This window comes from Dermacentor silvarum, chromosome 4 (assembly GCF_013339745.2).
Source record: "Dermacentor silvarum isolate Dsil-2018 chromosome 4, BIME_Dsil_1.4, whole genome shotgun sequence".
Classification (NCBI taxonomy): Eukaryota; Metazoa; Arthropoda; class Arachnida; order Ixodida; family Ixodidae; genus Dermacentor; species Dermacentor silvarum.
The window spans coordinates 75101304-75116975 of NC_051157.2; the positions used below are offsets into that span (position 1 = coordinate 75101304).

Here is a 15672-nt window from a genome sequence, read left to right on the forward strand (position 1 = left end):
AGAAGACTGTCCGAGTTGTGAAAATATCAAAGTGCGCATGCTTTGCATATGATAGCACGCATTCGCAATCGATATGAGCAGCGGGAACAATTGTGAGCTTGATATCGTCAAAGCGAAGGGCATACCTCTCAAACGAGCGACGATAAGGAAGTCGTTGTCGTTCGGAATGGCGTATCATTTTCATCGCCTCTCTAGCGGCCGGCGTCGGCAATACTGGGGCGAAACATGAAATGTCGTAGCGCCATCTGAACAGTGAACGGTGCCCATAGAACATAGCGTGTGTTCGGCCAGCGAAGGCAAGTTGCCTGAAAATGAAGTTATGCCTCGGGCAAGTGTGGCCATAATCCAAACCTGGCCGTCGGGTACTGGACGCGCTTACTATTGGGATATCAAAATACGGACGCCACATTTGCGTTCGCGACGTTGCCATCGCCGCCACTGTGCTGTACGTGTTTCAACGGCGCATGCGCGGCTCTAACGTTGTGTCACGTGACCTGCTGCAGGTGCGAGGTCGAGAGCGGGCCGAGAAGCCTCGCGCCATGGCATGGCGCCTTGATGCGCACCGGGTTTAGCGCACGCCGTGTTAGAGATCACGTGATCTGTTGAGTTTCGAAGGCGCACCACAGTGAAATCGTAAAGGAGCAGCAACACGGAAAGTTCGCCGCATGCGCGCTGCCCGCTGCCAACGCTTCTGATCACGCTGCAGTGTTGCGACCACAAGTGCTCGCAGTCATCTAGTCAACTCTAGTCATGAGCGTCTTCGCACTGGAGGCACCGTGCGTTGGTAAGCGACATCATTGCACCCAATTTATATACTGCACATAACTCTTTTACCATTACTTCGGTTAATATTATGATACCTTGCTATCGCTGTCAATTCTTAATTTGAACTGCGACATTTTGTTTTTCGACAGGCCTAACTGGAAAGCCTCACTGAAATTTCTTGTCACTTCTTCCAGAAGTCCTTCACGATGTTTGAGATATCTTCTGCGGCTCACCAGGGACCCGTACGGGCCGTTATTCTGATAACTACCTTTGATGTCACACATGTACATCTGTGTACCCCCTCATACCGACCTGCTCCATTTAAACTTAACACGCGAAACATGAAACTATCTTGACAGTAATGAAGTACTTGCTTACGTCGAACGTGTAGATGGAGCGTTGAAGCAGGTCGTCAAGGCCCACTTCGCGGAGGTACGGCGTGATCCTGCTATCGTTGAAACTCTTGCTGCATCCACGATATGGCTCGGGCAGTCTCTCGATTTTGCGCTGCACACAGTTGCACGCAGTTAAAGGGGAAAAAAAAGAAGATGTGGCATTCTTCTCATTGTTAAAGCGAATGAAGGTGGAATGACACCATGCGGGCATTGCGGTAACATTTGATAACTTTGGGGGCTTTTGTCTATCTTAGCAGGAACGTCTATGACTGCTCAGCGCGTGTCGTACTGCCCTCATACATGCATGAGTTGAAGCAACGGCATGATGCAATTTAAGGAGAAATAAGCTGCTCACTAAGTGAATGTGCTATCCATAGCCCGGATAATGTGCCTGCCATTAGATGCGGACACTTATGGTCACATGAATGAATGAACTCTGGCGTGGTACGTGCCAAAACCACGATTTGATTATGAGGCACGCCGTAGTGGGGGACTCCGGAAAAAATTTTATGACCACCAGGGGATCTTCAACGTGCCCCCAATGCAGGCGACACGGGCGTTTTTGCATTTCGCCCCACTCGAAATGCGGCCGCCGCTCTGCCGGGATTTGATACCGCGACCTATAGCAGCGCAACACAATAGCCGCTAAGCCACCGCGGCGTGTTATGGTCGTATTAAAGCATCCCTCTGGCCAGACCACTCTCATAGAAATTGCGCGGGACAGACTCCTATCGTAATACACATACACGCATTTTACCATACGAGTATATGGCCGAATAGGCGCTCGCTCGCTCGCTCGTTTCAGTGTTCGCATCGCTTCAAGTGTAGAGAGGCGTTGTTTGATTTCCGTACTAGCGAAAAATACATACACAGGGCAGTGGAAGTTTGTGCGTTTAGTTAACAACTAAAGCACAACAACAATAACAAGAAGCTTCTAGAAAAAAAAAAGGAATATATTTGATTGACCTGCCAGAAATCGTTGCCTTTACTCGTCCAAAAGCATTACACACTATACTACATCATGCTTTAATCAGCCGAAACACTATTGAAGTCAACTGTCATAGTCTTGCTGGTTCATCCGATGAATTTTAGTGATCCACAAAGTTACACGGATAAATCAGCGGTGTGAGAAAGCTATTCACTTACTTGGATAATAAGCTTCGATGGTCTCTCCATCTTCGATGGTTTCTCCAGCACGATACTGTGACGCTTTCTCTAACCAAAACGCGTTAGACTAATTTTCACGTTAAATTAATGTTCTTGTCGAAGAAAAAGTTTTAAAAAGGAGGGTGCGTGTTAACGAATACGTCGCTGCCGAAAATTTACACCCGCAGCTATGTATAATATAAAGTATACTAAGTTACTGCAATAATAGCTCTGTCTCCCTGGTTAAACTTTGCGCCACCAGATGACGTCACCAACCCTACCACTCAAGTTTACGTCTCCAGTAGCCCGGCATTCCGCAAAGGGCGATACGTTCGCGGACAAGCTAAACCTTCCTTAGCCGTGGCGCCAAAACTTTAGTGTAACAGAAAAGAAACTCGGAGAGTCATATACCATTCTTATGCTGATGTAGCTCTTGCTCCCAGGCGTGAGTGTAATTCCGCCCCGTTCAAGGCTGGGCAGCGTGCCAAGCGGGTGAATCAGAATCCGAGCTCCAAACTCGGGCGAGATTATGTCCAGATACTCGCTGCGCTCGATGTTTAGGGTTAAGCGCATTCCTGCAGCGAACGGAACACGAAGTCCCACATTAACGTAAGCACGCACAGATGCTTGGGCGTCATGTACGACACTATGGAACAGCCTCGAATACCTGATTCACCAGGATTTTTCCAGAGTGGTATAGAAATGTTCAGAAATCAGCAGAAACCAAATATTGCAGAGATTGTAATGATTAACAAAGTTGTGGATGAATGTTTGCTAATAGCGAGCGAAGAGCATTCGTTTTGAAAACAGCGATAAACCGATGCACAACAGCAATGTCCGCGCGAACACGACAAAGGGCAAAACATTTAGTTACAGGCGCAACAAGAAGTGCAGTAACATACTGTGAAACGAGGCACTACGAAAGAAAGAAAACATTTTCAAAACTAGCCAAAGAAAACAGTGTAAACCTATGGTCAGGATAAAATGAGATATATGAAAGATTAATTCAGTTGAGACTATTCAGACTCAACTGAATTAAGTTGAGACTATTCAGTAATTCAGACTGAGGGCTATTGCACTATATATAGTGCTCGTCATGGCTCTTACCCAAAGTCGTCTCTTGTAACAGATGAGCCTTGGGTAACAGTCATGGGGCGCGCTATGAGCCGTTTGTATATACAATAAAGTTGACCTCTCTCTTACCCAAAGTGGGACCTGTCTTCCGCACTTTCCGCATGGAATCATTGGCCAAGCGGATCGTCTGGCAGAGTCCGTATCGAGGTGAAGGGTACGCTTCGACACGCAGGATGGAATGGCTGCAAGCCCGCACATGACACGGTCAGCAAAGAAAAAAAGAAATCTGGCTTCTTTTGATTTGTTCCCAGCACCTGCAATTTCCTCGCTCGATCGTACCCTATGGCACTGCACCTCTTAGTAGAGCTCAAAGGAGAAAGAATGATGCTCAAGATCAACTTGGGGAACTAACAATAGAGCGCCGGTTTACTTGGGGCTGCTTATCGCTTAAATGCTGTGTTAGTTAGCTGGGCCAGCAAATATTCTCGAAAAGGTACGCTTGGCCGACTCCGAGACTTCAATGAGTGAGCGGAACGGTAACTGAGCGAAACAATAGCGCACATCATAATAAATTATGAAAACACTTCTGAATTTATGCCAATTTGTAGGAAGCTAACAGTTGAGCAATCCTTGCGCGGAATATCGCCGACTACAAAATGACAAGGGACTCACAGCATACGCATTCCGCAGTACTTGCCAAGGTATGTTATGAGCACACAACACAAGTTAATCTTTTCTTTGTTCCTTTCTAGATGTACCAACCACATCAGCTACACGCAGGGCTGGGTGATCGGCTTCTGAGCGTCTATAAACATGTACCGATCGGCATGAGGGCACACCTTATGAACCAACAAACTTCAAACATATACATGAGGCCAGCAGATGCCAGTGCTAGGCCGCATCGAATATGGTGCCTATAGATGAGAGACGTGGTTTTGTGGCACCCTATCGAAAACTGGAAGCGCTCGAAGTTTGAACAAATTATAGTTTTATATAAGTTTCTGAGAAACCCTTAAGATACGTACATCCGTGAGCAAAAGTATAGGACCACAGGGTCACCGAAAAAATGTAATTTCTTCGTATTTAACACGCATAAACTGTAATTAATGGATACACGGAAAAGTTCGCAATGCCAAGTTTTGACTGCAGTCCTCAATTTCAAGTTGCGTTCACAGGCAGAGGAAGAATTCGGCTTTATCGCGCAACCCCTGGTCCGTATACTTTTGCTCACGGGCGTACATGCAAATATAAACTGTATTCGACTTCGCTGATTATGAGGTTTATTGATTTGGTTAAAATTAAGCAACACTGAGACTATGAGATACGCCGTATAGAGAAGGGCTCCGGACTACTTTCGTCCAGTTGGTTTTCTTTAACGTGCGCCTAAATGTAAGTATATTAGCGCTTTCGCATTTAACCCCTGTCTAAACCACAGCCTCTTGCGCGTCACCGGAACGTCATATAGTTACGTTGCTGAAGTCACAATTTGGTGAGAGGTGCGGAGCACCCTGGAGAGGCAACAACGGAGCTCCGCAGTGGTCGTCACTTCAGACAGGACAACATGATGGACAAAACAGGACCCGAAATGGCGCGGCCCACATCAACGCCTACAGCCCCGACGGTTGTCCTGGCTAAGCCGCGGGATCCAGAAACATTCTGCGGCACCGACCACCTCGACGTGGAACACTGGATCGCCACGTATGAGCGTGTAAGTGCCCACAACAAATGGGATCCGACGATTATGTTGGCTAAGTTGGTGTCCTACCTACAAGGCACGGCGACGATGTGGTATGATAACCACGAGGAAGAACTTAACGACTGGGAGACGTGCAAGCAGAAGCTGAGGGACTTGTTCGACCGTCCCGCCGGGTGGAAGAGCGTCGCGAAGAAAGAACTAACGACCCGCGTCAAAACGTGGGCAGAATCATATGTTTCTTACATCCAGGACGTGCTGGCTCTGTGCCGCAAGGCCGACAGCGATATGGCCGAGTCAGACAAGGCCCACACATGTACATGTACTGAACATGTATGTACATGTACTGGACATGTACTGAAGGGGATTGCTGACGATGCTTTCAACCTGCTCATGTGCAAACAATGTGAGACGGTACAGGACATCATAAAAGAGTGTCAACGCTTCGAGCAGGCCAAGAGCCGCCACATTGAAACACCGTTCGCACGTCTGCCGAACACAGCTGCGACATCCTCTTGTGACGACAGGCTAGGAATGCAGCGACCCTGACGCGGATAGTACGGCGAGAACTTGAAGCCATGGCTCCTGCAACCTTTCTTTCTCTCCCCAGTGAGCCGAACAACATGCCTACAGTACCATTTGTCCACGCAGAACTCGCTTGGAGTTCCTTCTATATGCGCCGTTGCCGCTTCACAGCTGTCTAACGCTCTTCGCTCATCCAATGGTCAGCGGTATCCTGCACACTACCGAGTACCTCCACCAATTTGTTACGTTGTGGAAGTCACATATAAAGATGTATATTACTATATTTACAAGACAGGCAACGATGTACAAACAAGAAGGCTGTCGAAACCAATTTCACCTCTACACGTCAAATCGTCGCCTTCTGAGTTTGGCACCATTCTTGGTTGCACCGTAACAATATTTACTGACGCACCGTGGCGAGTGGCCAAGAAGTTAAATGGTATAGAGCTTAGCTAGCTACGCTCTATATAGTTAATTATTATTCCAAGTATTCAGTGACACTCATTACGAAGTCATATATTGTTTAAGTGCATTGTTCAGACATAATTAACAGGCTTGGTCCAGGTCTACTTTTTGTAGGCGCCACACTCTTCGTGTTAGGGCATCTTTCCTGATAGCTGTACCGTCCCTTGCACAGTGTCGCTTGACCCATTCAGACATAATTAACAGGCTCGGTCCAGGTCTACTTTTTGTAGGCGCCACACTCTTCTTGTTAGGGCATCTTTCCTGATAGCTGTACCGTCCTTTGCACAGTGTCGCTGCATCTGAACACACCGCTCAATATACTTTTCGAAAACGGGATAATGCGAACGAAATCACCGAAAAATGGGCTCTGAAGTAAAAAAAACAGGTTCACCTCTCGTCGAAGCAGTTGCGTGCGTTGTAGGTGCACTGTACCACGAGGTCGTTGGCCTGGTGGCCAAACTTCTGCAGCTGTTCCTTGGTGGCGATGAAGTTCATCCACATGTCACTCAGGTCCATGGTGCGGCTGCTCTTGAGGAACTCGTCGACCGTCTTGTAGCAGACCTCGTCTTCTTCATCGTCTACGCCGTTTCCGCCGTTTCCACTGCTGGAGTAGCCCTTGGTCGTGGGCGAGAACATGTCTCGAGTCTTGCCGTGCGCAGTCCTCGCACCGGCGACACCGCCGCCACCCTCCGGCACAGCGGTCGTCGTGGTGGCGCTACTCGGGTTGCCCGCCCTGGCCGCGATGTCCTTGAGGTAGTCGTCGAAGGAGCTCTTGCGCAGCAGGTTCAAGTTGCACACGGTTATGGCCGGGAAGTGCAGCTCCTCGGCGTGCACTTCTTCGGTGGCCGTCATGATCGGGTAGGAGAAGTAGTTGCTGGTGAGGAAGCTGAATGTGGTAGAGGAACCCGCCCACGGCGACCACCACGATGACGACCCACAGGAAACGGCGCAGGCTGCGAGTGGACGCGATGCGGTTGAATCCGTGCGCGGTGCAGCGTTCGGCGAACTGACGGTTCAGCGCGGCGAAGCTGCTCTCCTGCTCGTCGTCGTCGCCTTCGTCGTCCGTCTCCGTGTGGTCGGCGGTCATCGTCACGTGCGCTTTCGCCAGTTTGTCGCCTAGGCGCCGGACCGCCGACATCGCCGGAACGGCGTTCCGGGAAGCAGTGGCGGTTGGGGCAGCGGGCCGGGCCGCGTTTCAGAAGCACACGTTTCAGGAGTCGGTCGACTCCGTGGCGTGCTCCAGTATCGTGAGACCTTAGAGAGCACCGTAATCGAAGTAATGCAGTCCATCTTCCAAATACCGATGACTCTCGTGACAGTCAATGTTTGCTCAGGACAGCGGGGTCGTCATTACTCGGTACTGTGAAATAGGAAAGACCAACACAGGAGAATGTTTAGCCAGAGAAGGAAGCATAACCCATATGAGACGTTGTTAGCGTAATGGGGTTCCCCTCAGAAATCAGCGTAGCCAGTTCGGGGCACCGAAAGGGCATTCACGTGGTCCGCAACAACGGGAGGTTGTCTGTTGCGAGCGGCGTGCACTGCCGTTAACACTTAGTAGATGCAATGAAATGCGCATGAAGTGAGCCGATGAGAGCGCTACTATAGTTTGAATACCTTTACTATGTCGTCCATCATGGCGCAGCTATGCCCGATCACCTTATGTGTCGTTCTATCTTGCAAAGCGTATGCATCGATTCATAAGTAAAAAGAAAATAAATAGAGGGGTGGCCAGTAGGCAAATATTCACGCACCTCCCTTCTTCCAAATAAGCCCTAAACGCGTATTGCTTTGCTTCTTAATGTACGAGTGAATGAAAGTATTTAAAATGATGTAGCAGTGTAAGCCATTTATATACGGTGTGTTCTTTTTGAAAACTGTATAGATTTTATTATGAAAAAGGCTATGAGCGCAGTGAACATGACTTTGTGTCAGAGGGGTACCTAAACTCAATCTCGTAAAAGTGGTTTGCAGCACTGCTGAAGGTACGAGGCGTACACTGCTAACAGCCTTCCGCAGCGGAATATAGTTCAGGGCGTAACTGTCTACTATAATAAATAATTTTATTTTTTGCTTGGAACATGATGCCTAACAGCGATACGGGACATGTTAGTACCTTGGCGCATGCATGTCGTATACCGCGAATTACTGTGGCGCTGAGCAGACGACGGGGCGCGGAAGAACACATCTCGAGGGGATATTCGGCCTTATAAAAAGTCATGCAACTTCCGCAGTGCTGCAAACGACTGTGAGAGACTTGTGAGGCTAGGCGGAAATACTTTCCCGCTAGTAACGAGAGTTTCAGAAGAATAATGACCAAACATTGTTAATTACTTTTTTTTTATTAGAGCTTTGGGGGCAGTTGTTTATATGGCGAAATTGGAGGCAGTCACATTTTATAGAGCACCCCCATATTTTTAGAGTCATGAAAATCGCATCTAATTCGAGGTGCTTATTATCGAATTTAAACGTTAAATCCAGGCAATACCCCCTTCAGCCACGGTGTACAGATTTGTTGACGCGACTTATTTTTACCATTTCTGTGCAGTTGTGGCAAGGAATACACAACAAAATTAAGCTTAGGGTAAATTGAACCTTCTGCTTACTTCAAGTACCTTCATTTTATTTCTAATCTATTGCTACCGAATATCGCTTTAGAGAAGGCGCTGCAGCGGTTGACGGGAGGTGTGACGTGGGACGTTTCCGTAGCAATTGCGAAATAATTTGTTTGCCTTTCTAGTAATGCTTATAACCAATAATTAACTTGTGCAAGTAATTCGGGGTAGTGATACAATTCTTTTTTACAAAGAAACGAATGATTATGAGTGCACAATAATTAGATACTTAATCACTCTGTAATTATGGTGACTCATCATAAAATGCAGAGTCATTCTACTTGACTACCTTGACTTGCTCTTAATGGAGTCTGCAGCACCTTGGCGGAAAATTATGTAAATTTCGCATATTTATCGACAGTCGATCATAACTCTTCACTGTGCCTGGAACTCATAAAAAGCCTCCCCTCTATCACATCAGATTGACACGCCCATTGACGAATGAGGTGAACGAAGTTTGAAACTGAACGTTCCAACGTTTGATACGTTTGATACGTTGAAAGTTTGAAACTGAACTTGCCTGGTCGCGACAGGTACTGATACGGCACGTTTTTCCTGGCAATTAATTGTCGCGACATCCCCTATCAGTATCTGCCTCGAAATGCCATCATTCAATCTTCGCCACACACTTCGTCCCGGGACGTTTTCATGTGGCGTAGTAGCGGGGCGCGGTCAGTTTCGATATTGCCTAGATTGAGCGTTGAAATGTTATGATAAGTATCTCGAATTTGGTGTGCTTTTCAAGATTGAGAAAAATGGCGGTGCATTAAAATGTGACTGGCCTCCAAACATGCCATATGAATAACTGGCCTTACGGCTCTAATAAAAAATAATTATCAAATTGTTTTTCCAATGAATCCTGTGTAAATCACGTTATAAGAGGCAAAGTATGTCCGCCTCACCCAGGAGCTCCTCTGCGAAAACGCCACGTTCGCTGCACTGTATAGCCTTTGCATAAAAAAAAAATGCTAGTGTTTAAAGAAAACACTCGGTATGATAACTTGTAAAACATCGAATTTAGCAATCAGGTGCAATCCTTTACTGCGCGAAGACGCATACCGTAAAGTACAATCTTCAACCATTTTCATGCTGCCCGCAGCACCCCAATGGAAGCACCACACGGTTACTTCCGTACAGGGTTTGTAATCTGACACGACTCAAGTTTCAGGAATAAGTTACTGAAAATAAAGGATAAGGATGCACACTTCTCCGATCATATAGCGTCACACACAACATTCTGGTATTAAGCTGTTGGTATTAGGATGTATATAAATCTCTTCGTACTATTGTATCATTACCTGCCATCTCCCTCTCCCTCTCTCCATCCCCTTTCACTTTATCCCTGCCCTGTGCGGAGTAGCAGGGATAGCAACACACACCTCTGGCTTACCTGTCCTTCTGTCTCTTAATAAAAATCTTCATCAGTCCGCGCCACTGTACTTATTCGGCAAGAGTATGTGGGCTTACGCTTGAAGAGAGTTCTACGCCACAGCTTAGGGGACTAGTCGGTGGAGGTAAGCAGGTTGTAACTGCATTTCACCATGGAAGGAGTCTGTCAACATTTTACTGTAATTCTATTTATTCATGTACCCTAAGGCCCGAGGGCATTACATGGGTGGGGGTGGTTCACATACATGAAATCAATACATAAGGCAAGGTATACACAGCGGAAAAAAATTCCAACAGGAACGTACACAAACTATAAAAAAGACGAAATGCTCTAAGCAAAACAGAAAACAGAACACGGAATCAGCTAGCTAGGCTGATTATTCATGTCAGTAAATAATACACAGTGAACATTATAGCCAATACAAGCAATATGTAGAATTTTGCATATTAATATAACTATGTGTGTAAAAATGAGACATGTACACATAAGCGTTCACACCCCAAGATGACTCTTCGCTTTGTGAGTGAACTCGTCATGGTTGGTGATACAGGCAATGTCTCCTGGTAGGTTATTCCATTCAGTAATAGCAAGTAAATAGGTAAACGTAAAAACAGGTTAGTACTGGCAAAAAGGAGGAGGAATAAACTTTATTTATAGAAATGAGCTGACGGGGAAATCGTACGAGGTGGGCGGCGTCCCCAGTCCAGGATCACATGGGCCTGAGCCGATTGCTTGGCCCTGCTCACCAGACGATGCTGGTCTTCAGGGCTCGGGCTTGTCAGCTGGGCCTCCCACTGCTCGAAAGGTTCTATTTTGAATTGGTGGTCTAGACGCCATAACACTCGATGGGCAGATTTGTTAAGAGATGATAACTGGGAACCTCATGGCGCCGTCATCGTCGGCGTGAGGTTCCGTATAAAGTCCAACGGCGATAAAATCGTCGCCGCGCGCCGTACGCTGTATGCGCGAGTGGAAGCTTTGCGAGGGTGAGCCGGCAACCGCAGCTTAATCTCGCGCACGCGACAGAGGAAGGCGGCCGGAAGCGCGCGGTCTTCATTCGCGCGCGAGGCACGGGGGGCGTTCTGCTCTTGTGGCTGCTGCTCACGGAGCTGCCGTTTCTTGTAAGCGATCTGCGATGTGGCCTAAGTGTGCGCCCGCCAGGGGACCTCATCTTCAAAGCGATCTGCTGTGGATACACAGTGCGTGCGCCGAGTGCCGGTAGCTTCGTATGCGCTGTGCTTTCGACGTTTAGTTCGCGTTGAAGCGAGAGCCAGCGCGAAGGTCTAGCGCGCTGGCACGCTTTCTCACTGCAGCGTTTTGACGAGTTTCCGCGGTCATCGCGTGAGATGTGTTCATGTTTACCTGTGCGCGCGTGACACCGTGCTTGTTTATTTAGTTAGTAAGCGAATATTTACAACTTTATACGGCCGATAAAACTACTATCCTTACTTGGTATAGCTGTCTACTAATTTGCTATCGCAAACGATGCTTCGCCTTTCGGAAGAAACTGCGATTTTTTTATTTCACTTATGCTGGATGTTCGAGAGTAATTTTGTGCCACGAAACGTGCATTTTCTTATCATTTCTATTGCAAATGTATTTACGTTCCAGCTTCCTCGCACCTGGGCCGGTGTAACGTAAAACTATTCCAATAAGTTTTACAGCGAAGCTGTATATGACTAGGATCCCGGGACATCTTCGTCTCCGTCGACACAAAACTCAACCAAGCACAGTGGAAGGTGCGCTCCGCGTGCCCCGCTGGGTTCCTTGCAGCACCACCAGATGGCGCTCGCCTGCGTGGCAGAGGCGGCGCCGGCCGTGCGGGGGCAAGAAAAGAACGACTAAAGCTCGCCTTCGCGCATAGCGTTCGCCGCAAGCGTATCCCGGTGAAAATTACGGTTGCATAAGCTGCTTCGTATGCAAGCATACAAAGTAGGGAGTCATCATCACTGCACTTTCGTATGTTAAAAAACCCGCCTAGCAATTGATTTCATTTGTGTTGTGATATCGCCATGGAAAGGCCACGCATCATTAAGACGTCCGAAGAGCAGCGTGAACACGATAAGCTGCGACGGGAACAGCAACGTCAATACGCACAACGGCGTCGTGCTCAGGCTCAGCAGGGCCCAGTTAAAGGCTACGTCACATTGATCTATCGGATCAGGTGGTACCACAGCTTCGCTGGCCAACCGTGCGCCTTCACAGCGTGTATTGGAGCCCAAATTTTTACAGCGAAGCTGTCTATGGCTAGAATTTTGTGCATTTTTCGTGTCCGTCAACAGATCTGCGTGTGCAAAAACTCAGCTCCCAAATTTGAGGCAAAATCGCTTCATTCTATGCAAAAGCTTATACGTCTCATCACTTGGATATGCATTTTCAGTAGATTAGTTATCAATAGGTACGGTTTTCAAAATCAGTAGACTCTCAGGTAGATAATAAGGGTTTCTCAAAGATTTGCCGCTGTGCGAGCAACGTGGACCATGTGCATGCTCGCACCTCCCTCTCTTTGTAGTCGTTTCAAGCGCTTGCGCGCATAGTTTCCTTCCGCTCGCCCGGCGTGGCGGTCCCGTCGAGCGTGTCTAGTTTCCTCCGGCTCCCCGAGGTGGCGGCAGTCTTCCGCGCGAATGTATGCCACCGATCAAGACCGCCGATGAAAGTAAAAGTGTGCGCGTGTGTCTTTCTTCGGGATGACCGCCGTCGCCACTCAATTGAAAAAAATGTCGAACTTTCGCCCGAAAGGCGAAGCATTGATTGCGATAGCAAATTAGTAGAGAGCTATTCGCAGTAGGGATAGTCGTTTTATCGGCTGCATAAACTTGGACACATTGGCTTACTAACTGGATTAACAATCGTGGTGTCAGCGCACAAAAGCAAACATGAATAGATCACGCTGAATGACCGCAGCCAACGACTGTCAAAGCGCTGGCAGCAAGCGCAGGTTCGCGCGGTCTATCGCTTCAATGGAAACTGAGCGGCGAATGCACAGCGCATACAAAGGTCAGAGCCGTGTGGAGATTAGAGACGGCGCGGGCGACCGGCACCGGCGGACAAAGTGCAGAGGAGAAGTTGTTGGCAGAGGAGAAGCTGCCCCCCCCCCCCCCCTCTTCCCGTTGCTTGCTTTCGCGTGGGAGATTGAGTGGCAGGATACGCCTTTGGTGCCGGAGCACAGCGCCGCCCCGCCTCCCTCCCTCTCATACCCCCACGGCCTTTCGCGCGACGGTCGCGTTTGCTTTCCGCCATGCGTTCGCTCTCCGTGATAGCGCGCGGGGAGTTGGCCCTCCGTGATAGCGCGCGTCCCCCGCGCGCTGTCGCTTGCGCATGCGGCGCGCGGCGATTTTATCGCCCTTGGAATTATACGGAACCTCACGGCGACGGCGACGGCAGAAATCCGGTTGAAGTGTCCATATAATTGCTATCGCAATAATAAAATCTGCTCAGACCTTTGATCTAAATTCTGTGTCACCTGTATGTCGTCTGCTAAACTGCTTCGCTGGTAATCCACTTCCACAGCAGTGGAATGGCGCGTGATTTTTATTATTCTTATTATTCCAAATCGGCCATTAGCTCTCCATAATAGGTCTGAATGGTTCGGGTCCAGCCCAAACGGGCGGGCGCCACGCCCATATGGGCAGCACTCCTTTCAATCGCACTCCATTCTGTGAATGACTTTTGCTCCATGCGCTAAACGCCATCAGTTATGTGTCACATAAGTGCCCACCAAGAAGGCCAGCAAGAGACGCGACATGTTTCGCCTAAAGGACTTCGAGCTCACAAGATGCAAAAATATTGCCACATCTCACACGTTACAAGAGCCTTGCATGGCTGAGCCCGTTTCGCACAGTGTCTGCTTGTCTCTATTGTATCGTGTACAACGCAGTCCATCTGAAAGTGCTGCACGCGTACAAAACCTTTCTTTGCCAGCTAAGACAGTGTACATTGGTGCCGGAGAAGCATTCCTACTCATCGGCTCAACCCAGCTGCTATACCATAACCGAACCAGTCGACGCTGAACCACTCAACGAGGTCGTGCTGCGCTATACTTGTCGATTAGTGAGAGTTGTACGTTTTCATGTTGCGTAGAACCAAATGTTAGGAGAGCGGAGTAGATATAGCACCCGGTAAGTGAATATTCGCAAGAACCATATCGCTCAATGGAATACACGTTGTGCTTTCCTGATGGGTCCAGTCACGACAGCCACGTGTTCCGAAGCTCAGTGTTGCGTATAAATAACACACGCATGCAGCCGCGTGCAACTGCGGCGTCTCTGCGCAGCCCACCGATCGCTGGGCAGCTCGGAAGTTCTGGCGTTTATTAATGCGAAAGCATTATAGTATGTCCCATCATGCAGAAAAGCCGGCGTTGTTGTCCGCAACGAGTAGTACCAAAAATGGCTGACGCCACAAAAAGTAAAAGCACGTCAAAAAATGCTCGGATTAAAGCCACATTTCTCAGGGAGGTAGGTTCCTGTAAAGAAAGTAAATTCAATGCCCTTGAAAATAAAATTTGATAAATTTCGGTCAGGGTGGGAATCGAACCCGGTCCTCCGGGGTGCTAGACGAGCACGATTCCCGACGCCACTGGGGCTCCATGGTTCTGGTTGACATGAAGGTGTACCTAGTGCGTGCTTCATTGCACACGTCACGTTGCAGCCATCTGGTTGACTAAACATGAGGCATAGTGCATGCGTGGTTGAGCACGTGACCGCGAAGCGAATGATGAGGAGGCGACGTCATCAGCGTCTTGTGTGACGGCAGTAGTAAGGCAGAAGATAGTAAATGGTATAGCAACGTTAATTAGTAGTGATTATGGATAATTAATGTGAACTACGGTGAAGTAAATAGAATTGAAGTTGGAACAAGTTATAGTAAGGTGATTTAAGGTGGAGTAAAGTGAAGAAAGGTGAGTTAAAGGGGATTAAGATTGGGACAAGTTAGAGCAAAGTGGATTAAGGTGGATTTAAATGCTTCAAATTTGAATGCTTTCGCATTCAAATCACGTAATGATACTTCAGTTATTGTCAATTTTTGCTACTCAGCGCAAGGTCGCGTGTTAGGTGCACGGTCGAGGAAGCCGGCGCGTGTGCGAAACAAATGATGGAACGACTGCGATCTATTATGTTTCAGCGCCCGTTTTCAAGTGTTTCAATTTAAATGGAAAGCCATCATCCATTCCAATACGGTATACACCACCATCGGAGGTAAGTGAAGCGGAAGTTTGACCCAGTGATGCACGTTGTTTCTGACGCGAATATTATAGAGTCTTCAGATAACCGTACTTTTTATTGCCATGGCGAAGTCAAGCCATGGCGAAGTCAGCGTTAAGTCAGCTATCTTGGCGCTTCGAGTTCACACACACACACACACACACACACACACACACACACACACACACACACACACACACACACACACACACACACACACACACACACACACACACACACACACACACACACACACACACACACACACACACACACACACACACACACACACACACACACCACACACGCACGCACGCACGCACGCACGCACGCACACACAAACACACACACACGCACGCATACAGAGAGAGAGAGAGAGAACGCACGCTGGAACTATTGA

At 48.2% G+C, this 15672-nt stretch overlaps 1 protein-coding gene across 1 annotated transcript in view; it reads right to left on the reverse strand.

Annotated features, from left to right (window-relative positions):
• LOC119448707 (acid-sensing ion channel 4-A-like) overlaps positions 1-7367 on the reverse strand; it is a 25253-nt gene extending 17886 nt beyond the window's left edge. The window contains 5 exon segments of the mRNA XM_049665736.1: positions 1144-1272; positions 2718-2881; positions 3510-3622; positions 6455-6951; positions 6953-7367. Of these exon segments, the coding sequence (XP_049521693.1) occupies positions 1144-1272; positions 2718-2881; positions 3510-3622; positions 6455-6951; positions 6953-7201 (1152 nt within the window). The 5' untranslated portion in view covers positions 7202-7367.
• Between the last annotated feature and the right edge of the window lie 8305 nt (positions 7368-15672).